At 38.0% G+C, this 27423-nt stretch overlaps 1 protein-coding gene across 3 annotated transcripts; it reads right to left on the bottom strand.

Annotated features, from left to right (window-relative positions):
* Positions 1-1225: 1225 nt before the first annotated feature.
* LOC144658309 (uncharacterized) lies at positions 1226-26389 on the bottom strand. 3 transcript variants are annotated; one of them, XM_078518722.1, is made up of 9 exons: positions 16368-16500; positions 14867-14918; positions 8120-8244; positions 3916-4090; positions 3177-3212; positions 2993-3043; positions 2561-2624; positions 2408-2457; positions 1226-2111 (listed from the first exon to the last, which is right to left on the bottom strand). In XM_078518722.1, the coding sequence occupies exons 3-9, from the start codon at positions 8213-8215 to the stop codon at positions 1744-1746; spliced, it is 840 nt and encodes a 279-aa protein (XP_078374848.1). In that variant the 5' UTR covers positions 8216-8244; positions 14867-14918; positions 16368-16500; the 3' UTR covers positions 1226-1743. The 3 variants fall into 3 exon arrangements, with proteins under 3 accessions (XP_078374848.1, XP_078374850.1, XP_078374849.1); XM_078518724.1 differs by lacking the exons at positions 14867-14918; positions 16368-16500 and adding an exon at positions 26371-26389; XM_078518723.1 differs by lacking the exons at positions 14867-14918; positions 16368-16500 and adding an exon at positions 19152-19245.
* Between the last annotated feature and the right edge of the window lie 1034 nt (positions 26390-27423).

Genomic DNA, 27423 nt, shown 5'->3' with positions numbered 1-27423 from the left:
ATCAAAACATAAGGCGGGGCCTATAATAAGCTTTTGGTGTGGCTGTTAGTTATCGCTACAGGAAATGTATGTGAATGCAGTGCATATTCAAATTCGAAACGTAGATATTTGCATAAGTTTGCTTTTCTGGTATTTTTCTCTTGTTTGTGGCTTGACTGAAGGAAAAGCTGGCAGAATTGAAGGGTTGCCTGGGTAGCCTTTCCAACAGCGCGAGAGGAAAAGCTCTCGGCAAGGAAATGACTTGTAGGTAGGCGAAATGGTGCGCGGAGAATCGAACCCTTGACGAATTATGATCAGAAGGTTGTGTTCAATTTGGATTACAGTTAACTATCTCGTAACGGATACCTCTATAAGGCGGACACCTCCATAAGACGGACACCTGGTGATGGTCCCTGCCGTTTTTCAGTCATTTTACAAAACTCTCTGTAAAACGGACACCTCTCTAAGACGGACAACGGACACTTTGAAACCGCCAACGGACACGCACAAAAAGTTATTTTTTAGGGAATAATACTTCAAAACTTGCTATCGACATATAGCATAGTAAGTCAGCGCCTTTAGAATACCAAACTTCCCAAAAACAATCCGCTATAACGTATTACTTCTCTGCGTAAGCATATGGGCACCAAAGAGGTAGTTTTCTACTTACAGTATTGCCGTTTGTAATGAACAAACGAGTCGAATTTCTGATATTATTTTTGTTCCACTTTATAGGTTTTGCTAAAGTAAGCGACTTCTAACAGACGTGTATTCGTTATGCATAGCCGTTTAGCTTTATAATCTCAAAATTTCTGGTGTCACGTTACCTCGACTCTCTATAAGGCGGACACCTCTCTAAGACGGACAGTTGGGGCCGGTCCCGACGGTGTCTGTCTTAGAGAGAGTTGACTGTAGTATTGTAAGTAGTGTGCTTAATTTGTGCCAGACGAAATCTCGAAAGAAAACCTTTGGAAACTGCGTGCAGATAACTTTCTTAGTCTCACTGTTTTTTTTTTTTTTAAAGACCCATTCACCAAATACTGAGAAAAAAAAAACTGCTTTAATTTACTGTTTATTTCCAAACGGGAGTAACAAGGAAACATCACGGAACAGAGAAACAAACACAGTGTTGGTGGTATCGGCGAAATTTGGCAGGAAGCAGGCAAAATGCTGGGGGTGGAGGAGGGGAACGGGTCGCTTCACGTCACGAAAGGTACGCACCAACTGTATACTAAAAAGAGAAAGATTTAGAATTAGTTATTTCTTTATTAAGTATCGTTCTTACTGGTTAGGTGTGTGAACGAGTACAACCAAACTACGATCGATATGAATACTTTATATGTACATCTCAATAAGTATGCAGATTAAATCTATAGTTTTAATTCTGACTGTAACAATGTCTGAAAAATGTTCTAGTGATAAATATGCGATACGCCGCAAACTCAGTAATTTACGTTTTCTTTAGAATATGTACATTCGCTTAAGGAATTCGCACGCAATTATTCATTTTACATGGCGTGACGTAACTTACGTTTCCTTACTACTTCGATTACAGATTTTATTTTAATAAAACTGTGGCTAGAAGTCATGTTTGTCGTGACATTAGGGGTCACGCACTCCTCTGTGTGTTTAATGAGTTATAAAACAACTGGGTTATCGCGTCACGGTAGACACTGGTTGATGGTTATTTTTGACTGGTGACGGGTCGCTACTTGTGTGACACATTGATATAGATTGTGTGACAAGTCCAGGGAGAGGGGGTCTTTACTTAAGCCTTCTTCTAGCAAAGAAAGCGGCGTTATCCCCGCTCTGCTCGTTGTTCGTTTCTTCATCAAATGGAATAAAATTTTCTCCTCTGTCTATGTCACTGTGCTTGTCTTCGTCGCCACTTTGTTCAATATTGCTGTTGTGTTCGTCAAATGGAATAAATTCCTCTTTCACCTCAACGCCGTTATTTTCTTTCTTTTCAAATTCCTCAAAAGGAATGAAATCCTCTTTTCCTTTCACGCCGTCTATTGGATACCAGTTGTCGTCCCCAGATCCTTCACCTCTAGCCTCGTCATCGTCGTCATCATCTTCATCGTCTCCAGACCCCGAGCCGCTGCGCTCTAAAGCGAGGCGGGCTTGGTATTCTATATCAAAAAGGAAAACAATGTCAATGAAGGCCTTTTACTTCATGTAGCTAAAAATAAGGCGTCCATTCCTATTTGTTGTACCCTGTTCCAGTACCAATCTCAAAATTTCAAATCTCCTTACTAGTTGCCTTTCATTTCTTTTATTGTCAGGTATGAGAACTTGCTAAGTTATCAACAAAATGTCTTACAATAACAAATTTTCATTATTCTAGTCGAATGTCGGTTTTATTTTTTAGGAAGGAGGGGGGGGGGGGCAGAAGGGTAAAGCAGTCTGAGACGTTTGTCTTTCTTACCTTTGTTGCAGTTTGAAACGTCACACATCAGGTTCCCATTGAAACAAGAGCTGTAAATAATCAAACAAAAAGAAGTCAGATCCCAACAAAAAATGATTTCGTTCAACGTTGCTCTTCGTGAAGATTGAAAAACAAAATTACTTGGTATCTCACCATAATTTGCAGCCAAGAGGGATCCTCTCTCCGTCGTTTAACATCATACCATGATAATAACACCCTACAAGAAATAAGAATAGGCGTTATTTTACAAACCTAACCTAGAATGAGGTGGAGGGTGGGAAGAAAAAGCCAAAACAATGAATAGAGCTCCTTGGGTCCAGGCTTACTCGGACACTGGCCTTCAGCGCGCGTTTCGCTGTTCTTAGCGATCTTAAACGTTTAGGACAAAAGTGAATCCTTTTAAGTTATCTTAAAACTCTAATATAAAATTGTGAAGCGAAAAGGGTCAAACGGGAGAAAATGAACAGATTGTTATGGAACACGTCCCAGCAAATATTACACAAGAGTAAACCATAATTTATTATCCATCAGAAAAAGGGGACTCAAGGTAAAGGTAGAAGAAAAGAATTATTTCAGTCAACTTACCTAGTTCTTCTACGACAGGAGTTACAACCTCTAATTCTTCATTCTTTAATTCTGTAGAGGAATAATAAATTGCTTTAGGTCACGCTATTGGCTGTATTGTTTCTATGCTGTACGTGTACAGAGTGGTCCAAGTTTTTAAGTCTGTGGACGTAAACGACTCTGAGCGAAATATCCCACAACTCACCTGAGATAGTCTTGTCTTGATCAATCCAGTCAATAACTAGTGATAAGAGAAAATAGAAAAAAATAGCGTTAGCCCAAAGAATATTCCCATCTTTGTCCAACAAGCGAGACATCCGCTATGCTTCAGTACATGGGCAACAAAAATAGGCACTCAGTCCGTGTGATTCCTTCCCGAGAACACTGCATTCAAGTTAAACTGTGTGAAAAATCGCTCGCAGTAATCAATACAGCGTGACCCCGAACCAAAATTATTTACCGTTGGATTTGCTTTACTCAGTCTAAAAGAAAAGGTTTACCTCCAATTTCTCAAACTCTCAATTTTTTGAACCAAGTTACATTAACAGTAGAGGTTAGAAAAATCGGGATTCCACTGAAAACCCGAATAGTCCGGCCAATCACAATCTGTTTCTCACCTGGCACGTGAGCCCCGTGCTAGAAAATGGCGCGAAATATTTGGCGCCAAAATGTTGCGTGCGTCCAACAAGAAAGCTATGGTCCGGCCAATCACGATCTGTTTCTCACCTGGCACGTGAGCCCCATGCCAGAAAATGGCGCGAAATATTTGGCGCCAAAATGTTGCGTGCGTCCAACAAGAAAGCTATGGTCCGGCCAATCACGATCTGTTTCTTACCTGGCACGTGAGCCCCGTGCCAGAAAATGGCGCGAAATATTTGGCGCCAAAATGTTGCGTGCGTCAAACAAGAAAACTATAATCTTGGCATGTAGCACGTTGACGTTACCTGCTTCTGATGGTACAGGGTCCATGCACACATACGAGCAGCCGTCAAAACAACACATTTGGTTTCCAACGCAGTAGTCGTCATCCAGACAAGAATCGTTACACTGTTCTGTTACTTCAATGATGTATGGCGGCGGGCATGTTTCCTCGTACAACGATCTCTTCTTGATTTTGTGCTGTTAGGAAAATAAAATTACAAAGCACGTTTAGTTACGCATGCTGAGTGACATTTGCAAGGAATTTGCTAACAGAAGGTATTCAACTATTTCTGTTGGTTGACCATTATTAGAAGACCGTTCTTTGTGACGGTCAAAAACTGTCTTCAAAATAGGTTTGATTGGCAACTCAAATGTGAACCTCAAAGAACTGGTTTATTCTCGTGTTGTACGGTATTTTGTCCCGTCCCGCACACTGTCCCATTTAATTTCGCACACCAAGGCCTCAGCTTAAACCATTCTCTGCGTTTAAAATTCAATGCCGAACAAAAGAACTCCATTGAGCACGTGCACTTTGCACGTGCGCTGCTACAAGAGCATGTACAAGGAGGAATTGCATGTGCGAAAACTGCGGTAGCTGTCAATCATGTTACACTTCCCACACGAGTTTAGATTCACAAACACGAGAATTTTCAACAGTTTTCCATTCTATGTCTGTTCTTTGCTACTATACTTGTTCAATTTTGACAGCCGACAACCTCGTTCCCAGGGCTTTTCCCTTGGTGATTTGGAACGGGCGGGAAAATCACCAAGGGAAAAGCCCTGGGAACGAGGTTGGACAGCCGAACATAAATTCTCAGGGAGAGAAACGGACAACACATGTAGACGCCTTTTGACGCACTTGGAAGGTTCACTGTGTCGCGTGAAAAAAAAAATAAAATAAAAACAAGCTATTTTTCGAGCTGTGAATTATTTGGCCATATTAGGATATACCCGAACCTTGCTTCTTGAAATACCACAGGTATAAGGATTAAAAGTTAAATCCACTTCATTTATGACCCAGAATCAAAACAGTGCCATGAATGTATGGCTGCCCGCCAACACGTCTGATATTTTCATGGTCATCCATGCTTAGTTTGTTTACATTCTATCTTGGCACTATTTATTCAGCGCCCATATCTTTAGTTGTTCGCGACAACAGCCACAAAACAGCATGTCTCAAAACCAATCTACCCTGGGGGGGGGGGGGGGTACTCCCTATAATGGCCTATACGGGGAGGCTCCGCCCGAAAGGGGTACCTTTTTCAGGCTTCAGGTATATAAAAGGGTAGGGTTTTCACGAGTTTAAGTATATGAAAGGGTATGGAAATCTGTCATTTGGCTATTTAAAAGGGCCTTGAATTAAAATATTTCGAACAGACGCAATTTATGGCTGTATTATTTTAATTTATTAAGCCCTACAAAAAAATGACAAGAAAACGTCCTATTTTAAGTCCACGCCATGTCTCTTAGGTATATGAAAGGGATACCTTTTTTCAGTTAAAGGTATACAAAAGGGGTACAATTTCTGTCAAAAATGGTATATAAAAGGGGGTAAGGGGTTAGCACTTGGGGCGGAGCCTCCCCGTATAAAACTTTTTTGAGTACCCCCCCCCCCCCAAATCTACTCAGTTATGTTATAAAAACACGTGCATCTTGTAGCTTTCATCGATTTGAAACATTTTAGAAGGACTATTCGCTTCCCTTATTATATAACCGATTTGAAATGTAGATGAAACATTTTTTGCCATTTCTAATCTGAGCAATATCATCGTCAAAACATTGAAAATCCATCCCTTTTGAAAGTTGTTTTGTAATTTTTGGAAGCTTTGGTATTCAAAACAAAGTTTGCTCTTTAAATGCGCGAACTTTCTGGAAGTCGTCTGGCAAACACACATACATCACCTTTATTTAAACCTCAAATTCAAGAGTAACTATAAGAGAAGCTAATTTCTCAGAGAAAGAAAAATGAATAAATAAATAAAACCAATAAAACACCCAATAAAAAACGTCACTTTCTAGCATTTCCTTGTGTAGGCCTGACATTGTTGAACACACACAGCTAGCTAACAGGAATGTAGAAAATTATCAACTTGACGGTATTGTCTCGCAATAACAATAACTTGACTTCAAAGACAAAAGAAATATGAGCAATCAGAAAGGACAATTAAAATAACGTGAACATCTGAAAGCGTTTAGCGACGATAAAATGTCAATAGCAGTTATTTTCATTAATGAACTTGATGAGTTTAAAATATTCTTTAAAATTATTAGATTCCGAGGAATAATCTCGTAATGAAATGAACATTTAATTCAATTGTTATCTTGACTTTCCAGATGGTATAAATTGACATTTTTAGCAAGGCATTTCAACTATTACTATAAAATATAAATACAAATCGTTATACTTTAAGTATGTTTTAAGTAGAAACCTGCCTTTTTTGCTAAGTTTCGGGTATGAAGAAAAAAGTTTGCAAAGAGTTTTGCAAAACATACTTTTTCCTTCTTAATGTTTACTGTAAGTACCTAAGTTCTAAAGTCTTTGCGATGTCGATGGCCCATGGAAAAATCTGGAAAACTAGTCTGTTTACAAAACCAGATGTTCTGTCGTACGAAAAGTGCGAAGATTCCCGCGGACTTTGCGGCGAAAAAAGAAAGAAAAATAATAATCATCTGGGAAAATACTCAGCGTAAATGATTACTGTACTGATTACCGTATATGGATTTCCACGAGGAAAACACTTGGGAAAACATTGGCGATGATTACGCTACGAGAATTGAATGTGTGGGTGTATTGGTATAATCTCATTTCCTCATGTCCGCCGGTCACACGCGAGCCCAGATAAAATCTTGAATTCCCTAACAGCTATTTCACGAGCTAATTTAAGTGTTGACTGGGCAGTTAGTAAATAACCGCGATTTCTGCTCGCTTATTTCAGTCCGTACTATCAAGCCTTAATTCCTGCTGAGCTGCTAGTTTTGAATTAAGAAATTTGTTGCTTATTCGAAATTTGACGAGTATTTTCCGTTCCTTTGACGAGCGATGATATTTTTGTCGCAAGCACTGCAACATCTTTTCAACACGTGTGACAAATTGCGAGTTCCAAAAGTCCACTTTGCAAAAATTGATCGAGATTGAATTCTTTCCCTCTGACGAATGACACGGAGTAGAATTTCAATATTAGTTTAATGCTTGTAGGAACAAACCGCAAAAAATGATTCGCCACTTAGCACCGGTATGTGTCCACGAACTAGGCCAATTGGGCAATGATCAAGAAAAAACGAACACACAGTATGATTAAAATTTGTGAGAAAGGCGCGCGCCCGCGTTGCAGTTTGCAGTGAATTTTCTCTTGTTTGCCCTAATTTCTGAGAAACTGCCCCCGGGGAATCTGCCTCATGTAAAACCAAGAGTTCTTAGGCTTTAACGACGATTTTGCAGACGAAATAACCTCTGTTAGTTTCACAGTTTCGTTAGAACAGTCAAAGACTCGAATAAAACGAAACTTGGAAATTCAAGATTTTTAGCGTTCACTTTAGTCATAACTACAGGTACTTGACTATAGCTGATGCATCCGTAACAGAGCTCTTCCGGTGAAACATGGGGTCAGTTCAATCTCCCACTATGAAAATACGCCCGAAAATAACGCATGACGTCTCATTAGGAACAGATAAAATGGACCAAAATGCGACACTTAATATCAACTAAGCGGGTTATCCTTGTTTATCCGTACTAATTCCGTCCAAGGTCTGCGTAGTTTGTTTTGCGACAAGAAAAGAATTGGCTAGAATTTAACTTGGCATTTTTGCGCTCTTTGATCGAATAACGATCGCAGACAATATTTTTCATGCCTTTTCCTCTCGAATGTCCGGTGAGTTTTGTGGGTCAATGTTGACGCAATAATTTTGGTTCGAATTGCGCATTGCTATATTAAGAGTTCTTACTCACTTTTTCGAAGAATCTCGTCGATAGAACCGATGCAACGATGTACATGATTACGTACTAAATATCCTATTCTTGAGTTCAATCCGGCTACTTCTTCTAAGGAAACAGTACAAGCGAACGAGGTGTAAAATGCTGACTTCCTCAATACGCAGACGACTTTCGAGTAAGAAATTACTTGTACTTGTTCTGCATTCACTTGTTGACCAAAATGCTTATTAGCTAAATTACCTTCAAACGATAGTTTTGTACAAATATACGGAAATATTTAAGCTTGTCTGACTCACCTTCAACGATGCAATGCTTCTTGTTTCGCTCACAGACAACAGGGCACAAACAACCACTAATAAAACAATCACGATGATTTGTGTTCCTTTCTCCATGTTCTTTGGTATCTGAGAGATGTCGCGACCTATGAGACGTCGAGTAAAGTCAGCACTGAAGTAATCAAAAGCCGGTCAAATACTGATATTATCTCAGAGTTGATAACTACTAGTCTGTTTTTCTCGCTCGTGCGATTTCAATTATCTGATCTGACGCAAAGCTGTGATATTTGAACAGGAGACCAGCGCAGCGCAATTTATACCCTCTTGTTGGTCTGTGACCTGATCTTCTTATCGCACTTGCATGAGGCGAAGTGCCCCGTTTCGTGTTACAACATCCACTCAACGCAATATTTGTCTAGTCTGTTTCTCGCATGCCCCCAGCCACTTTCAACCCTGCGGGACGCTCAGCTATTAAATCATCTCCAAAATCTGGCAGACTTAAAACATATCAAAACATCATATAACCTACTTTTCGTTGACAAAATAATTGAGAAGCTATAAGCGTGATCGTCAAAGACAATTCTACCGCACTGCAAAATGTCTGTCGATATGTTGAAGCTGGAACGTGCAAAGTTATGTGCCCTGAACAAAGTTTATTTATAGCCAATAAGCAGAAGGATTCTGCGCCGTTTTTGAAGCGCGCGTTTTTCTGACCACACCGCGCGGAAAGGCGGACAATTCAGTTTAATTAAATGCCCCGACGTGTTATAATTGCAATAATCACGCGAGCATTACGTCATGACGTCGTGTACAATTTTTGTTGTGAAATTTCTTAATCCAACAAATATAATCCGTTTTAACATCGCACAACTTGACTTCGCTCGTTCCTCATTTTTCAATGGTCTAAACACACTCGCAATTTATTTTTCTCGCATTTGGAAGTCGGTTTTCAACATGCAATGCCTTAGTGGAAACTCAAGAATGCGATTAGACAAAAAATATGATTAATACCTCTATTTTTAGTTGACGAGAATTCCAACCCACACCAGGAATTTGGTATTTTAATCTTTTTCTCCATAACATGGACAGATTCTTGCAGAACTTTGATAAGAGGTAAAGAAAACGTAGCGTAGAATTTCCACCCTACAGGCGGTCCAAGGCTAACCTTTTTGTCATCAACTTTAGCTTTCGACGCGAAGATTAAACTACAAGAAAAATAGTCTATTTATAGCGAAACAAATCCTTTAGCAGAAAGATCGACTAACAAAATTTTTAGGTATCCTTTCCGTTTATCTTAAATTCAATTAAGAATAGGTAACCAAAACCTTAATCAGTGTTCTAAATGAAACAGGAAATTCAAGTGTCGTTTTGAATGTGCAGACCACTTTAAAATTGTAACAAGTAGTTTCAGACATTGCGACATTCTTTCTACAGCCGTTAAATCAGTTCTTGTTGACGTTTTTTAAGAACTAAGATATGAGAAGACTATCGAAGGAATGTAGTTTTTTAGCTATCAATTCGCGTGTCAACAAACGCGCGAGTTTCACTATGTATCAAAGTCTAGAAGTAATATGTCAAAGCTATTGAGTAATTTAGCTACCAGGTTGGGCCGGCTCTTTTAAGGTTTCAACGCGCGTAACATGATCGATATAAAACTTCATTTGGACGCGCAGTGTATCATGTATGTTTCCACAGTTGTTTTGTAGTAAATTGGTTAAAAGTTTACTTTAATGCACGTCAAGATCGTTGATGGAGATAAATAAACGTTTACTGAAATAATGTACTGGTAGAGTTTCATCTTTGAACACAAATTTCCACTACAAATAAAGGCCAGCCTTCACTATATATTTCATTGTCACATAAAGGCATCGTTTCACGATTATATCAAATGTGAATTTGGCCAAATATTTTCTCACCGTTTTAGCTTCATGAAATGCACCAAGCTGTCATTTTGAGCACGTTTTATTGAAGTTATGTGTCAACTAGGAGCTAACCGCAACACGTTTTTAGTTTAAACAGTTTAACTAGATCACGACATGTTAAAAAACACTTAGCTGGAGTTTTCATAACATTTAAACTAGTGGTTAAAAGCGAGGTGTTTACGATGTCGTTTCTTTTAACCACATCTGGCGACGTTAAGACGAAATAAAGACGACCACAACTAATAAACAACATTTGTATTGATGTTAGTGATTTTTCATTGCCGAAGGTTGCAATGAAACTCAATGAGAACAAAATTTCACCGACAACTGAGCGCCGACTTTGATAGTCCCGCTTTTCAATTAAATTAAAGAGATGTCCAACAGGGAGCATCCATCGAAACTGGATATGCTCGTCACGTTTTACTGGGAAAGCAAAGAAATTGCCTGCCGCAGCTTCAAGCCGGGTTTGGAAACAACAACGGTCAACCAAGCCAAAAGCTCGCGGGGATTTCTAATTGAGCGCAGCCGAATATATGGAAAAGCACGTCCAAGCTATTTGAGTTCCAGCGATAAAATCCATGTTTTTCTAATTCTAGGAAGTAGTGAGACTGTTACATAAGAGTTGATCTGACGTCTTTACAAAATTCTACAAACAAAGTGAAAAGGCTGTAAAGTCGATCTTTGCGCAACATGGTCCGTTATCTGACGTCATATCCGGATTACACGCGTAAGGCGTTTGCTTGCCTCCAATTTTTTGGATGCTACGTAGCGGGTAGCCTGAATTTCAGACATCCCTCTGTGGATGTCTGAAATTCAGGCTAGGTAGCGGGTTTACAGACTTCACAACATGCAAAACCATCCTAATGATCAAAATTAACATGTTTTTAAAGGTACCATCGGTGAATATAGAAGAACCAAACAGAAGCATAAGACAAAAACTCAATAAAGTTATCCCTTTCGATAGCTGACTTTTGTTTGTTTTAGAAGGAAAAAACATTGTTCGTATTACCCTCTTGAATTCCGTCACTCATTTGTAAGTTTGTTTTTCTTCAATCTCAAGAGGCCGGAGCTTGTTTTTTCCTTGTACAAACAATGACAAAGCACCCTCACCCATGGATGGTAAGGTTTAATTTGGTAGCAGTTTCTGGTAGCAGGGAACACAAATACACAAATTACCGTTCGCTATGGAAAAATACTCTTGATTAGCAATGCTTGCATTGATTTCTGTGATGCGCTGAAACGTAAACTGAAAAGTGTGCTGAAGGAAGCCTCTAGAGCTTGGCCAACGGGGTGATAATGAGTAATAAAGAAGTACTTAAGGTTCTTAGAAATCGTTAATAGCCTGCCATTATAAGATTAAGTTTTTTCCCCTAGCCCGAGATAATGTAGATTACCATAACATATTTTAAATATGTTCTATTCTTTTTCTGTGTAGCTCTTTTTTCCAGCAAAGAAAATAATTGCATTCTATGCCAGTTGCCTCCCCACAACGAAACACTGGCAAAAGTCGCTTTATCAATTAGCTAAATAATTTTTAGCCAATTTGTGGTCTACCGCACGTTTTTCTGCAACAACAATAACAAATATTCATCGTTGGGGATTTTAGATAATCTGAAGAGGATAACGTTTTAAGCTGTGCTCGTTTTATATATATATATATTTATGTTTTATACGCCCTTTACGAGGAACGCAGACTGATTGATTGCGAAAGTGATATGATTGAAGTTCTTTGGCTGATTCATTCATTACGACGTGCTGGAAAAGATGTTTTGAAAGCACACTGAGGGATACCCAATAACGTTAATGAAAAGCGGATTCTTGTGAGAAAATTTGTTTGTTTATTACAAGGTAGGGAAATACCATAGAGATAACCGAGCTATACAACAACAAGGTTAGGATGTTATACGATTTAGAATAGTTAGACAGATTAATTGGGAACCGCCCAAGTATTTGCTACTTCACCTAGGGGGGAGGGGGAGAAAGAAGCGCGCGCCACTCACTCATTTAGAGATGGCTGAATAATAATTATTTTTGCTTATATACTGCATAAATGAAATCTCCCAAATAAACCTAGCTTTTCTTAAGTTCTTCCATTGGAAATTTTAAAAGTAACGTCTCCTTCAGTGTTTATAATACAGCTAAAACATACTCTCTAAAGGAGATCATGGACTATAAATTCCGCCCTTACAGATTTCGCATTTGGCCGTTTCTTGTAGCGCATTCCGGCGGAGCGAACTTCGTATTCAAGCTGACATGGTTCAGTTCGTGCTCCCTTCCGTAACAATATATTGTCTTTGTAACATGCCAGGATGTTGAAAATAAATCATCTCATTTTAGTCCCAGAGTTTGTTGGCTACAATGCACGCGAGGTAAATTTGTCATTTCGCGGGTTTAATTCACGCACTACAATGTCCGCCAATGAACTCCGTTCATGTTTTTCTCGCCGCTATTTTTACCGTGATAACGAGTTAACGGTACACAATTTCCCTCTTTTGATAACGGTATGCTCTTCACTTATGCTAAGGAAACCACAATGCATGACCAAGCCGTTTAAGGTAACAAGGAGCTCTACTACTTTTAATGTAGACAATTCGACTAAAAGGAAATGATTTGCAGTTCTTGATTTCCTCTTTAGAAAATCTGTCTCTTAGTGATTTAGATGACAGCCCTTTCATTGTCTTTTGGGTTATTTCATGAGGAATCTTGAAATAGTTTTAGCGGAACAGTTGAACAGTTGAAATTCGTGTTTAATATTAGCTTTTTACTGCAAGAAATAAAAAAGGTTAAAGATAGGAGAAAAACCAATTCTAAAGCCGAGCCGATTCATCTCACGTACACTGACTCGCCCTCAATCTCACTGACTCGGCATAAGTTTCTGTTAGTGAACAGTGCACCTTAAAGTTTTGGTATTTCTGGAGCTGTTTAACCTCGCTCAACAGAAAAAAAACGAGTTATATTTATGGATAATCTAAAATCAGTTTACAGTTAAAAATAACTAGCTGTGGGATACAGTGTAAAAGGTTCACACCATGCATTCAACCTTCTTGTGTGGTGAAAATTGTAAAAAGAGATCGGCCCGAAAATAGATCTGGTACACTTTGACTCCAGATCAACTTATTTTGTAAAATAATCATGTACAATGTGATTTAAAATAACTCGTCTTTATCACGAGACTTAGCACTATTTTTCCTGCGTGGGCTCAAATTATCATCATAAAAACAATTCCAGATTTTGCCGCACATTATGGAATAACTACCGGAAAGTTATCTTTATATCTGCTACGAAAACTGTGTGTTATGCAGTTTTATGTACGATACAAAAATTTTGCGCCTTTTTCAACAAGCTTGCGTATTCAAATAGTAACTTTTCAGACTTTTACGCTATAGCCTTTTTTGAGAAAATTGTTAGAAATGTTTACAATTAGAAATTTAGAAATGTTAGCACATGTATTCGAGTAGCTAATCTGCAGTTGCCTTGAGGTCGTGAAAAAAATGTTGCTTATCCAAAACATAGACCACTCCGGCCTTTTCTAATGCTCTTATAATTTTATGATTTTAAGATGTTCCCAGTCACATCCGTTTGTAAATTGTCTAACAATTTGAGATGAAGATTTTGTTGTCGATAAGGAGTTCCAAAGATTACAATTTGCCGCAAAAATTCCATCCCTCGTATCGTTGTGATCTTTGAGGAGGTCTGAATGTAAGCGATCTCTTTATGGCATTTTAGCGAGTCTCGCCTTTAATTTGGTATGAAAAAATATGAAAGTCTAGATAAGAGACAACAATCGGCTCGTGTGTTGAGTTAAAGTTTCTGTACAGGGAAGTACAACGCTCGGGTCACAAAGTCTGCGTGTAGTATTTAATTAAAGCCTGTTTTTATGGATACTTTTAGTTTCAAGTTGAAGATATATTACATTTGCTCTAAGGAGCAAGAGTACATGATCATGTTTGCAACTAGGACTATAAACCTGAAAACATATACCCATTCTTTAGTGGGAAGATTTTGTTGTGCAAAACTGATTAAGTCAGTCAGTGTAGTCTCCCTGATATTATATTCTGAAGGAAACATTTTTTTAAGTTTTTGAAGGACTATGGTATTCATACATTCTATTCCGCTAACGGTATCCTGGCAATAAATATAGGGGGGCAATAACACGCGCCGACTAAAGGTTTCTCTGCTGTTTATGGCAGAAAAAAAAAGCTAGACAATAGTACGACTATATATTAAAACAACAGTCAGACAGCATAGTGAAAGGTGACCCAGTGTTAAGTCGTTTTCAGATCCGGGCATCGTTTCAAAACCAAAAAATTCTAGTCATTATGAAATTATCTTCGTACTGCTGAGAGCGGATAATCGGCACTGAGTCGCTAATAAACGAAGGATTATAGATTTAGATATGAAGTCCTCAAAAACTTAGCAAATGCTCATCTTTTTGGTATTTCAATAACGTTCATTACAATCTACACTCAGTACTTAGAAGCTATGGAATGAAAGATGATTTTGCATATATTGAAAATACGAGATGTTCATTGGCTAAAACTGCTCTATTCTATAAAGAACCGTGCTTTATATTGTTCAGAAACAAGCCGTACAAAAAACCTGTTAATTAAAAAAATAATTTGATTAATTCCTTAACTACGGCATTCAGTTTTCTTCAATACCAACAATAATTCCAAATTTCACCGCAATGTTTAAAAACTACTGATAGAAAGATCTTTCTTCTACAGAATCTATTCTTTTAGGGAGGTTTTTTACTGACTTGCTTTCCTGAAACTTAAGGAATTAGCAAAGATAAGTTCTGTAGAACGATATCTTCCTCCAAATCAATTACGCAATAATCTCATACCTTAACCTCGAGCTCTATGATCAGTTAACGGATGAAGTTGTTTTAGGAAACAACAACAACAACAACAAGCTTTATTTGCATGACTGTAAATTTGTTACAATATTGCAAAAGCGTAAACTTATTTAGTAATAATAATAATAAAAATAATAAAATAATAATATATAGTAAAAAACAAAAATGATTCATATAAAATTAATTACATTGATAGTATTTTGTTACGTAAATCAAAACAAGATGATATAAATTTAATCAATTGCATGGTCACAAAACGATCGGGAGAATTCATTAATTCTAAAATCAAGTCAGGCACTGGTAGTTGGCTGACATTTAAGATGATAGGCCGTATTGTCTTGTAAAAGTTATCTCTTATTGTTGCATATTTGGAACAAAAAAAGAGAAAATGAATTTCATCTTTGGTTTTATTACAATCACAGACCGGGCAGAGCCTATTATGTCTGGGCGTATTGTTATATCTGCCTAGTTCGATCATTAACTTATGATTGCTAATTCGTAATTTAGCTAATGTTCTCCTACCAGAAACTCTCCTAGTTAACTCTAGATAATTGGAGGTAGCATATTCGTTCTTAAAAAATCTATAAAATTCTAGTTTTTGAGAATGCTGTAGAGTATGCTGCCAATACGAAATATATTTCTGTTTCATTAACTGCAGAAACATTGTCACTTTTGCGGTGTCTACTAAATCAGGATTAAAATTACCAAAATTAAAATATTCGGATATCTTCATAAGATTAGAGTAAAAACTATTTTTACCAGCGGTGCGAAGTTCTAATGAAATTAAAAAAGACTGTCTAACAAAAGAATCCGGTTGCTTTTCTTGGAGATATATCAAATAGTTGAGGATTCTTTGATTAATGGTGATAAGGAGAGGAAATCGACCAAGCTCAGCTCTACATGCAACATTAGAAGCCTTATTACTGACTTCAAGATAGCGTTTACAAAACTGTAGATGTGTTCTTTCAATTTGTGAACCATCCCAGGCCTTAAAATCAGATTTTACATAACCACCCCAAATTTCACTATTATAGAGCAGAATTGGAGATATCATTGCATCAAAGATTTTACAGGCAAGAGAAGGTTTCAATCTACTAAAATTTGTGTGTCGTCTCAAACTAAAAAGTGCATGAAGTCCTTTTTCTTTTAGGTGATCAAGTGAGATTTTAAAATTTCCTGTAGAAGATATTTTGGTTCCTAAATAAGTGTAATCTTGTACAACATCAATTGTTTGATTTCCTATGTAAAATACATGTTCAGTACATTTTTTCGCACGTTTTTGAAAAACCATTATCTTGGTTTTTTGGGGATTTACGCTCAACATCCACGTGTTGCAGTATGTGTCTAATGTGTTAAGACAGTTTTGCAAACCTGTTTTGGAACGTGATAAAATAATTAAATCGTCGGCATATAGTAGAGCGTTTAATTTTGTACCGTTTGGTAGGACAAAAGGATCAGACAGAATATTTTCAAATGAGAACGGTAAACAGGACTCATAGAAACATGGACTCCTGGTTTGGACAGCGTGTTGATGAGTTTCTTCGTTTACTTTGGAAGTTTAAAACCTGATTCGCACTATGCACACAGAGACATTGTAGATGAAAGTTTTATCGTAGTATTCGCAGCCACTGTAACCTTCCGATCGTTGACGAACGTTTTCCGAACACTAGGTCCCAGTCGATGGCGCCGCTGGCTGGTCGCGTCCGAACAATCCAAGATGGCGGCAACGTCGAGTTAAAGTAAGTCTTTCATGTAAGGGTCCTTAAGTCTTTACGGTCATGAATAGCAACGTTTCTCTTTAAAATGACTGCAGTTCCTTTTATTTTCGGTTTTATTCCAGCAGGGTTATCTTTTTCATGGCATTTTTAAATGTATGAACTTCACATCGGGCTTTTTTTCGTAAGCTCATCGCGCAAAATATTTTATACGGGGGAGGCTACTCCCTAATTCCCAAACCCTTAACTTTTAATCTACCAGTTCGTCATTGATCCGAAAGTGACAGTGGCTGCGAATACAACGCTAAAACCTTCATCCTCCGGGATTGACGGATGCCTACTACTGCGATACCTCCAGCCAAAAAAAAGCACCCCTTTTGGGCGGAGAACTAGCCTCCCCGTATTGTCCACTATAAAAAGTTTCTCCCATTCTCTGGGGTTGTAATGAATGGGTTAGAGATGACTCTCGATGGCATAGAAAGACTGACAAGCAACTTTCTCATGTTTTTTTGATAACTAAATCAGTAAACTCCAGCATGTGAACCTGACAGGTTTGCGTGTTCATGAGCGCAAATGATTTATTAAAAAATATATCTAATTAAAACTGATCACTGAGAGGAACAGGTTATCAGTTGCATCATGAAGCGCAGTCGAGACTAATCAAGTCAAGGCACCAACTCAAATTAGTTCTTTCCAGAGAAAATTAAAATTGCACTGAATATTCCAGATGATAAGCAAGAAATCATCAGATAACACGCGAACTCACGCGATGCCTTCAGGCTCCACTCTCCACCCTGTTTTCTCTGTTATGTGTGAAGCCGATTTCGCTGATTAACTTGATGGTTTTCTTTCAAGGAAAATCATACCAGCTGTATTGGAAGCGGCCATGAGAGATTTCATCGAGAAAAGTTAAAGGGACTGTACTTACATGGAATTGATAGAAGGAATTTTTACAACTGGAATTGCATATACCGTGTTTGGGGCAGTGCTAATTGTTTCAAACAATTGCCTTATAAGGACTGACACAACTGCTTCCAGAAAATGGCGCCGCTCTTTTTGGCAAACTCGACCTTAACATACACCAGTACTTACAGCTTTCCTTCCGTGATAACAAACTTAAATAGCCAACCTTGACTGTAAAGCTAAATTTAAACTTTTAATTGCCTAAATGTAATTAAAAGGAAATTGTGTATCTAGTTAAAAATGGTCTGATGACAACCACAAAACCATGAGCAAAAGGCGTGAACAATGGGGGTTCAAAACAACAAGCAACCTACAGCAGGCTGCTATTATCTAGCAGTTACTCAATCTAAACTGAAATTTGGAAAAGAAAGACGTTTCTGAGCGTAAATTCACAGATACCATCAACCAAGGCTTTTTCGACAATTTTCGGTGACAAATTTCATATTGCGATAATGTAGTCCTTAGCAGAATGAGATAATTTATCTGTTTAGTTCTGTAATAACACTTCATTCAAATATATGCCATAAACGTTCTGCATAATAAATTTGAAAGGTAGGTCTAGGACCCTCAATGAGTTAAGCCCCCATGTAGAGATCCCCTAACTAAATTTATAACAAATATAAAAAAAGAACTTGTACTGTAGGATAGAGAAGTATTGAGATACGAAAGTAAAAATATAAGTGCTATGTCATTCATTGATGTCACAAGTCTGTGAAATAGTCTTAAACTCAATTACTGATTACCAAAAACAAAATTGGATCAAACGTCTCATAAGTTCAGCTTGATCTGATTTGCAAAGGATTTGTTAGCAGTTCAAGTTGCGTGCAGCTGTCAAGCAGTCCAATTAACTGGGAAATGACCTTAGCTGATTAAACGATACTGTGGCTTTTAAACGAGTTAAACATTCAGGGGGTACCCCCTGTACTACCCGCCCTTCCTATACACTAAAGGGAGGCTCCCCCCGAAAGGGGTGTCTTAATAAGGCCGGGAGGTATATATGTAAAATGGTAGGATTTCGAGTGTTGAAGTATAGAAAAGGGTATAGGAAAAACTGCCTTTTGGGTATTTAAAAACGGCCAGTCAAAATATCTTGAACAGATCAACCGAACGGTTGGTTTAAGAAAAGAGACGCAGAATCAGTACCAATATTCCTAAGTGAAGATTTTTGAAGGAACACTATTTTCTATCAAAGGTATAACCTTTTCTGTCAAAAAAGTTATATAAAAGGGCAAGGGTTTGGACCTCGGGGCGGAGCCTCCCTGCATAAGATGTTTTTGAGTTGCCCCTCCCCTTTCCCCCCACCCCCACGGGATCCTAGATAATTGATCTCTTCAAGAAGAGTCATCAACACGTACCTAATTTCCTCTTGCAATAAAAATGACTTGTAAAGGAAATAGGTATTGAGAATTAAGAAATCATCAAGTAGGGGATATTGTCTTGATTTTCGAGTTCGAACTGAAAAGTTCAAGATATGTGTTTATTAATTAACTAATTAAAGATTGTTTTATGTGAGGCATTACATAAATCACAATCATTTTTGCAACATCAATTATCGCATCATCTAAAAATATAAATATACCGACACAAAAACTAACCTGTCTGATTGAATGTTACAAAGTTTAAATCCTAGGATTTTCCAGTATTTGAGGCAGTAGCTAGATGCATTTTGTAAACATATGCATCGATCGCTGGAACTGCTTCGCGGAAGCACGTTTTAAACCCTATCACATAACAGAATCGGAGATGATTCGGAAAAGGATTTCATTTAATCTTGACCTAGACTAATTAAGAGGTGAACAGCGTGGAGGACAACCACACAAGTGTAAACAAGCTTACTCACGCAAAGAAAACAATCACAAGGAGAGACTACGTGTAGGAATGTGTTCTTTTGATTGGCAGTTTTGTCTCCATATATTTATTAAAAGAACACGACGTAACAGAGGCCAGTTTTCCTTCACTTTGAAGCACTAACATATGCCTTGAGTATTTTTTTCTACTTGAAAAGTTCGTAGGAAGGCAAGATAAAAATAACTCTTCCGAAAATGCCGACGTGCGGAAATGTTAAGATCTTTTGAAAATACGATTACAAGTGGAGTTCGGGATTATCCAATTAGAGTGCGGTATTTAACTTATTTTCAGAAGAACGTTCATTTTGTACTAATCGTTTTTAGGGGTCAAAGGGCGACAATAAAAACGATTTATTATACGAAGAAACTTGAGGTAACGCCATGCAAATTAAAGGAGCCAATCTGGTAATAGTTGCTACGCAATCGTATATTTTCTTTCTCGTCAGGAGACGCAACGACCGTGGAAACGTCAAAGAATGCGTTTAAAACTATGCAGTTTTAATTTTACATCGCTCCAACTTTAATTTAGACTGAAGACTGAACTTGGTGATTAGACTCTAGCCTATTTTTTTTGTTAGTTGTTTTTTTTCAAAATAGCATTAGAAAGATCCACAAAACAGCAATACTGTAGTTTTTGCGATCTTCAATGCTTGTCAAAAGTAGTTGGGACACTTGTTAAAGCAATTTTTTATTCATACAAAATAATGTTTGGTATTACTCAACTTGTTGTCTCTCTTGTTCTTCTCTTGTTACCCCTCCCCCCTCTTTCCCAAGCAATGTTGACAAACATGTATCTCCTTGTCTTGGTGTAAGAAATGCTCAACAGAGGAAAATAAGGGGAGGGGGCAAGCAGTCAACTCATGGAATTGTGCTTAGTGTCCCGACAGTTGTGACTCTCCATTGGCTTGTTCACTACAGTTGTCTCGCAACAATTTGTCAAAAGTTTACTTTATTTCACGTCAAGATCATTGATAAAGATAAAGATAAACTGCATGTTGTGATCACTAAACTTCTAGAGTTTAATTTTTCTACACGAATTTTAAGTGCCAAATAATGCTCTTCCTTCACAAGAATGTCTAGATTTAATTGTCACATCAAGGCATCATTCTAAGTTCATATCAAATGTGAATTGGACCTATTTCCCACCGTTTTAGCTACATGAAAAATGCGCGAAGCTGTCATTTAAGGCACGTTTTATTGAAGTTATGTGTCAACTAGGAGCAAACCGCAACACGTTTTTAGTCTTTTAATAGCAGTTTAACTAGATCACGACATGTTTTAAAACACTTAGAGTTTTCATAACATTTAAACTAGATCGAAACTGATACTCGCCACGTTTTACTGGGAAAGCAAAGAAATTGCCTGCAGCTCAAGCTGGGTTTGGAAACAACAACAGTCAACCAAGCCAAAAGCTCGCGGGGATTTCTAATTGAACACAGCCGAATATATGGAGAAGCACGTTCGAGCTATTTGAGTTGCAGCGATAAAATCCAAGATTTGTAATTCTGGGAAATAGTGGAACTGTTACATAAGAGTTGATCAGCGTCTTTACTACAAAATGACAAGGCTGTAAAGTCGATTTTGCACAACATAAACAGTTACCTGACGTCATATCCGGATTGTACGCGTAAGGCGTTTGCTAGGTAGCGGAATTTTTAATAAGTTCACAACATGCAAAGCCATCAAATAAACATGTTGGTAAAGGGACATTGGTGTATATATAGAGAAACGAAACAGAAGCACAAGTCATAAAACTCAATAAAGCTATGGCTTTCCGTTAGCTGACTTTTGTTTGTTGTACAAGGAAAAAACATTGTTCGTATTACCCTCTTGAATTTCGTCACTCATTTGTAAGTTTGTTTTCCTTCAATCTCGAGAGGCCGGAACTTCAATAGTGTTTTTTCATTGTGCAAACAATGACAAAGCAACCCTTACCCGCAAATGGTTATGTTTATTGGTAGCAGGGAACACAAATACACAAATTACCGTTCGCTATGGGAAAATACTTTTGATTAGCAATGGTTGCTAGATTTCTGTGATTCGCTGAAACTTAAAAAAAGTGTGCTGAAGGAAGCCTCTAGAGCTTGGCCAACGGGGTGATAATGAGTAATAATGAAGTACTTAAGGTTCTTAGAAATCGTTAATAGCCTGCTATTATAAGATTAAGCTTTTCCCCATAGCCCGAGATAATGTAGATTACCATAACATATTTTAAATATGCTCTATTTTTTTAACTGTGCTACGCTTTTTTCCAGCAAAAGTAGTGATTGCATTCTATGCCAGTTGCCTCCCCACAATGCAGAACTGGCAAAAGTAGCTTTATCGATTAGCTAAATATTTTTTAGCCAATTTGTGGTCGACCGCACGTTTTTCTGCGACAACAATAACAAATATTCATCGTTGGGGATATCAGATAATCTGAAGAGGATAACGTTTTAAGCTGCGCTCGTTTTAAATTTTTATACGCCCTTTATGAGGAACGCAGACTGATTGATTGCGAAAGTAATATGGTTGAAGTTCTTTGTCTGATCCATTATTTTACCATAACGACGTGCTGGAAAAGTTTTTTCGAAAGTACACTGCGGGATATCCAATGACGTATCGGAAAAGATTATTTCGAAAGAGTTATTTTACGACCACATTTTTTAACATTTACCGATACGGAACTACCTAGAGTGAAGAAAATTTGTTTGTTTATTTCAAGGTAGGGAAATACCATACAGATAACATCGAGCTATACAGCAACAAGGTTAGGATGCTAGAAGATTTAGAAGAGTTAGACAGATTACGGGGGAACCGCCCAAGTATTTTCTTCTTCACTGGGGGCAGGGGTCGGGAATTAAGATGCGCGCGCCACTCGTAACTCATTTAGAGGTGGCTGGTTCACTGAATAAATGAAGTCCTCAAAAATAACCTTGAATACGAAGTTGGCCGAGAATGCGCTACAAGAAATTGCCGATTGCGAGAATCTGTAAGGGCGAAATCTATAGTCCATGATCTGCTTTAGAGAGCTGTTTTAGCTGTATTTTAAACACTGAAGAAAAAAATAGCGTCTTTTTCAGTGTTAAAAAAACAGCTAAAACATGCTCTCTAAAGCAGATTGTGGACTATAGATTTCGCCCTTACAGATTCTCGCATTCGGCAAATTCTTGTAGCGCACTAGTACTCGGCCAACTTCATAGCCAAACTGGCGTGGTTCAGTTCTCACTCCCTTCTGTAACAGTTTTATATTTTTTGTAGCCTGCCAGGATACTGAGATGGAATGGCCTCATTTTATTCCCAATGTTTGCATACTAAGCTTCAATGCACACGAGGCGAATTTGACATTTCACCGGTTTCGTTCACGCACTACAATGTCCGCCAGTGAATTCCGTTCATGCTTCAATCGCCGCTATTTTTATCGTGATAACGGTACACAATTTCCCTCTTTTGATAACGGTATGCTCTTCATTTATGCTATTAAGAAAACCACAATGCATAGCCAAGCCGTTTAAGGTAACAAGGACCTCCACTTTTAATGTAGAAAATTCAACTAAAAGGAAATGATTTGCAGTTTTCGATTTCCTCTTCAGCAAATCTGTCTCTTAGTGGTTTAGATGACGGCCCTTTCATTGTCGTTTGGGTGATTTCATGGGGAATCTTAAAATAGTTTTAGCGGAACAGTTGAACAGTTGAAATTCGCGTTTAATGTTAGCTTTTACTACAAGAAAAAAAGGTTTAAGGAGAAAAAGGAATAGAAATAGGAGAAAAATCAAATCCAAGCCATTTTCTGCCGAGTTATCTCAAGTTCACTGACTTGGCATAACTTTCTGTTCGTAAACAGTACACCTTAAAGTTTGGTATTTCCGGAGCTATTTAACCTCGCTCAACAGAAAAAAAAAACCGAGTTATATTTAAGGGAAAACTAAAAGCAGTTTACAGTTAAAAATAACTAGCTGTGGGATACAGTGTAAAAGGTTCACACCATGCATTCAACCTACCTGTGTGGTGAAAATTGTAAAAGAGATCGGCCCGAAAATAGATCTGTGGCACTGTGACTCCAGATCAACTGATTTTGTAAAACAATCATGTACAAATGTGATTTAAAATAACTTGTCTTTATCACGAGACTTCTCGATATTTTTCCTGCGTGGGCTCAAGTTATTATCATCATACCTACAATTCCAAATTTTGCCCCACATTTATGTGAAAAACTACTCAAAAAAAATGTTTCCTTCAGTATAAAATTTCAGGGAGACTTAAATTCATCCCGAAACCATCCTCTCTTGCCGAAACTCAAAAACAACTCAAGGAAGAAGCAGTAGAAGGGGTAAAATGGGAACTGGGATTTGCCCATTTTGACTGGGATTTGCCTATTGTTTCACTGGGAAAATGGAATTTGGGTCATTGGGACTGGGATTCAGAAGCAAAAAATGGGAATGGGAAGAGTGTCAGTAAATCAATAAACATACATATTTTACGCTCTGTAATATTCTTTAAGTCCAGCATAGAATAGTTAAAACGCTGAAAACAAAACCACTGCACTGCACGAGTGTCCATCAAGTGGCGATCAATTTCCATGTAAGTGATCAAGTTACCCAGCCGAACAGCTATGGAGGATGGGCACAAATGGAATAGTCAAAAGAAGTGATAGTAAGTTGTTGTCAGTCAGGGTAGTGGTAGGTAAGAGATAAAAACTTAATAGTTTTAGTTAAAGCTACTAAAATTTCTAATTCTCTACAAGACAAGTGAACAAATGAAACTTAAGTGATGATCTCAACAGTAATTGTGATAATAACTTGCAGAAACAAAAACATGATTTTGGATAGTCCAGTCCCTTCACTATCACTTTTGCGCCCTATGAAGGGGTAAAACCCTGGAGCGAGAGGAGAGAGTTCAGGATAACTTGTATGTGCATGCTCAAAACAAACCAATCAAAAACGACAGAGAAGTGTAGCATTTCTTACATGTAATGTGCACGTGCACTCTAGGGTAAAAATAGCTCGCTAAAATGAAAATTCAACTATGCAACCAAAGTGCGAATCTGCAAGAAAAAATGTCCTAACCTTTGTCTAAAGTCATAATTAAAAGAATAGGTCTTAAATCTACAAATACTTAATTTTTGAATTTATCATTTGTACGCGTGCATGTCAGGTTCTGTGGAATATGGTTTGGTTTCCCCCCTTTTTAAGGGGGGATGGGGGAGGGCGGGACGACGGATTTCTGAGCATGCGCATGCAAGTTATTTCTGGACTGGCACTCCTGCGCCTGGGTTAATCCCCTATATAGGGCACCGAAGGGTAAGTTCAGCGAGTGGACTACATTTAAGACAATCAAAACAACACTGACTTCATGCGCTTGAGACCAGATTTTCCACGCACTGGGAATTTCACTGCTGGGACTGGGATTTAGACAAAAAATAGGCTGGGAAATGGGATTTGGGCAAAATTTAGGCTGGGAAATGGGATTTGGTACCCCCCCTTCAGGACCCTCTTAGAAGCCGCTATGATCAGTTTACAGAAACTCCTTAAGGGCAAGTTGCAAGCATAATCATGAGCTCTTTCACCTTGGAGCGAATGTAACCTTCAACTTGAAACTAAAAGTAACTATTTAAACAGGCTCTAATTAACACGCAGATTGGAATGACCCGTACCGCGTACTTCCCTGTACAGAAACTTTAACTCAAAACACGAGCCGATTGTTGTCTCTTATCTAGACTCTCATATTGTTTTATACCAAAGGCGAGACTCGTTAAAATGCAACAAAGAGATCGCTTTCATTCAGACCTCCTCAAAGATCACAACGATACGAGGGATGGAATTTTTGCGGCAAATTTTAATCTTTGGAACTCCTTATCGACAACAAAATCTTCATCTCAAATTGTTAGACAATTTTCAAACGGATGTGACTGGGAACATCTTAAAATCATAAAATTATAAGAGCATTAGAAAAGGAGTGGTCTATGTTTTGGATAACCGAAATTTTTTTCACGACCTCATTGCGATTGCAGATCAGCTACTCAAATACATGTGCTTCCATTTCTAATTTTCTAATTTTAAACATTTATAACATTTCTAATTGTATCAAAAAGGGCTATAGCGTAAAAGTAACTATTTTAATACGCGAGCTTGCCGAGAAAGCCTCCGCAAAATTTATTTTGTATCGTACAGTTAATTAAAGATAACTTTAAGTTTTTTGAAAGAATATGATATTCGTACATTCTCATCTGCTAACGGTATCCTGAAGAAAATAAAATTAATTTTGGCGAGCAATAATACGACTACAATAATCCACTAAAGGTTTCTCGGCTATTTATAAAGTGTGGCAGAAAGGCTAGACCACAGTACACCTGACAGTACGACTACATATTAGAACAACAATCAGACAGCGTAGCGAAAGCTGACCCAGTGTGAAGTCGTTTTCAGATCTGTGCATCTGTTCAACGCCAAGAAATTCCAGTCACATAATGAAATTTCCTTGGATGCTGAGAGCGGATAATCGGAACTGAGTCGCTAAGTCGTTGACTTTGTTCCAATAAACGCGGAAAGATTACAGATTTAGATATGAAGTCCTCAAAAACTAAGCAAATGCTCATCGTTTTGGTATTTCAATAACGTTCATTACAATCCACACTCAGTACTTAGAAGCTGTGGAATGAAAGATGGTTTTGCGCATTTGCATTTATTGAAAATACGAGATGATCATTGGCTAAAACTGCTTCATTCTATAAAGAACCTTGATCTATATTGTTCAGAAAAAAGCCGTACAAAAAACCTGTTAATTAAAAAAATAATTTGATTAATTCCTTAACTACGGCATTATTTTCTTGCACAGCAACAATTCCAAATTTTACCGCATTCAGTTTGAAAAACTACGAAAAAATCTTTCCTCTATACAGAATCTAATTTTTAGGGAAACTTTTAGCAGATAGGATGTCGTTCTGCAGAACGACATCTTCTCCCAAATGAATTACGCAATAATTTCATACCTTCAGAACCGCTATGATCAGTTTACGGATGAAGTTGTCTAGGAAGTTGTAAACAGGAATATAGAAACATGGACTGTTGATGAGTTTCTTGGTCTGCTTTAAATGTTTAAAACCTGTGCACCCATGCACATAGAGACGTTGCAGATGGAAGTGTTATCGTAGTATCAGTAGCCACTGTCACCTTCTAATCGATGACGAACGTTTTCCGAACAATCACTAGGTCCCAGTCGATGGCGCTGCTGCTGGCCACGTCCAAACAATCCAAAATGGCGGCAACGTCAACTTTAAGTAAGTCCTTCATGTAAGGATCCTTATGTGTTAACGTTCAAAAATAACAACTTGTCCGCTTTAAAATGACTGCAGTTCTTTTTATTTGTGTTTTTTTATTTAAACAGGATAATATTTTTCACGGCATTCTTAAATCTATCACGCGCCTGAATCTATAAACTTCTCACCGGGCTTTTCTGGTAAGCTCAACGCACAACTGGCGTGTGCGAATATATTTTATACGGGGAAGGCTCCGCCCCGCGGCCCGAAGTCCATATTTGACAGACAATTAAGGCTCCCCCTTCATATACCTTCGATAAAAAATCAGTGGTAGCCCTTTATTCAATTGAACAACCCCCTGAAAAAGGAAAATGAATCGACTGTTTGGTTGGTCTGTTCAACATATTTTGGAAGACCCTAATAAAAGACTTAAATGACAAGTTTCCCTATTTTTTATACTCCAGCAGGTGAAATCCCTCCCTTTAACATACCTCCAGCCAAAAGAGGCATCCCCTGTATAGTCCACTAGAGGGAGTTTCCCCTATCCCCTGGGGTTGAAATGAGTAGAGATGACTCGTGATGGCGAGAAAACTGACAAGCAACTTTCTCATGATGTTTTTTTTGATAACTGAATAAACTCCAGCATGTGAACTTGACAGGTTTGCATGTTCATGAGCGCAAATGATTTTAAAAAAATATATCTAATTAAAACTGATCACTAAGAGAAACAGGTTATCAGCTGCATCATGAAGCGCAGACGAGACTAATTAAGTCAAGGCACCAACT

The sequence above is a fragment of the Oculina patagonica genome, chromosome 6 (genome assembly GCF_052425735.1).
Source record: "Oculina patagonica isolate OP01 chromosome 6, crgOcupat, whole genome shotgun sequence".
Lineage (NCBI taxonomy): Eukaryota > Metazoa > Cnidaria > Anthozoa > Scleractinia > Oculinidae > Oculina > Oculina patagonica.
Note: the sequence above shows the minus strand (reverse complement) of the source record. Positions and strands in the feature narration are given on the sequence as shown.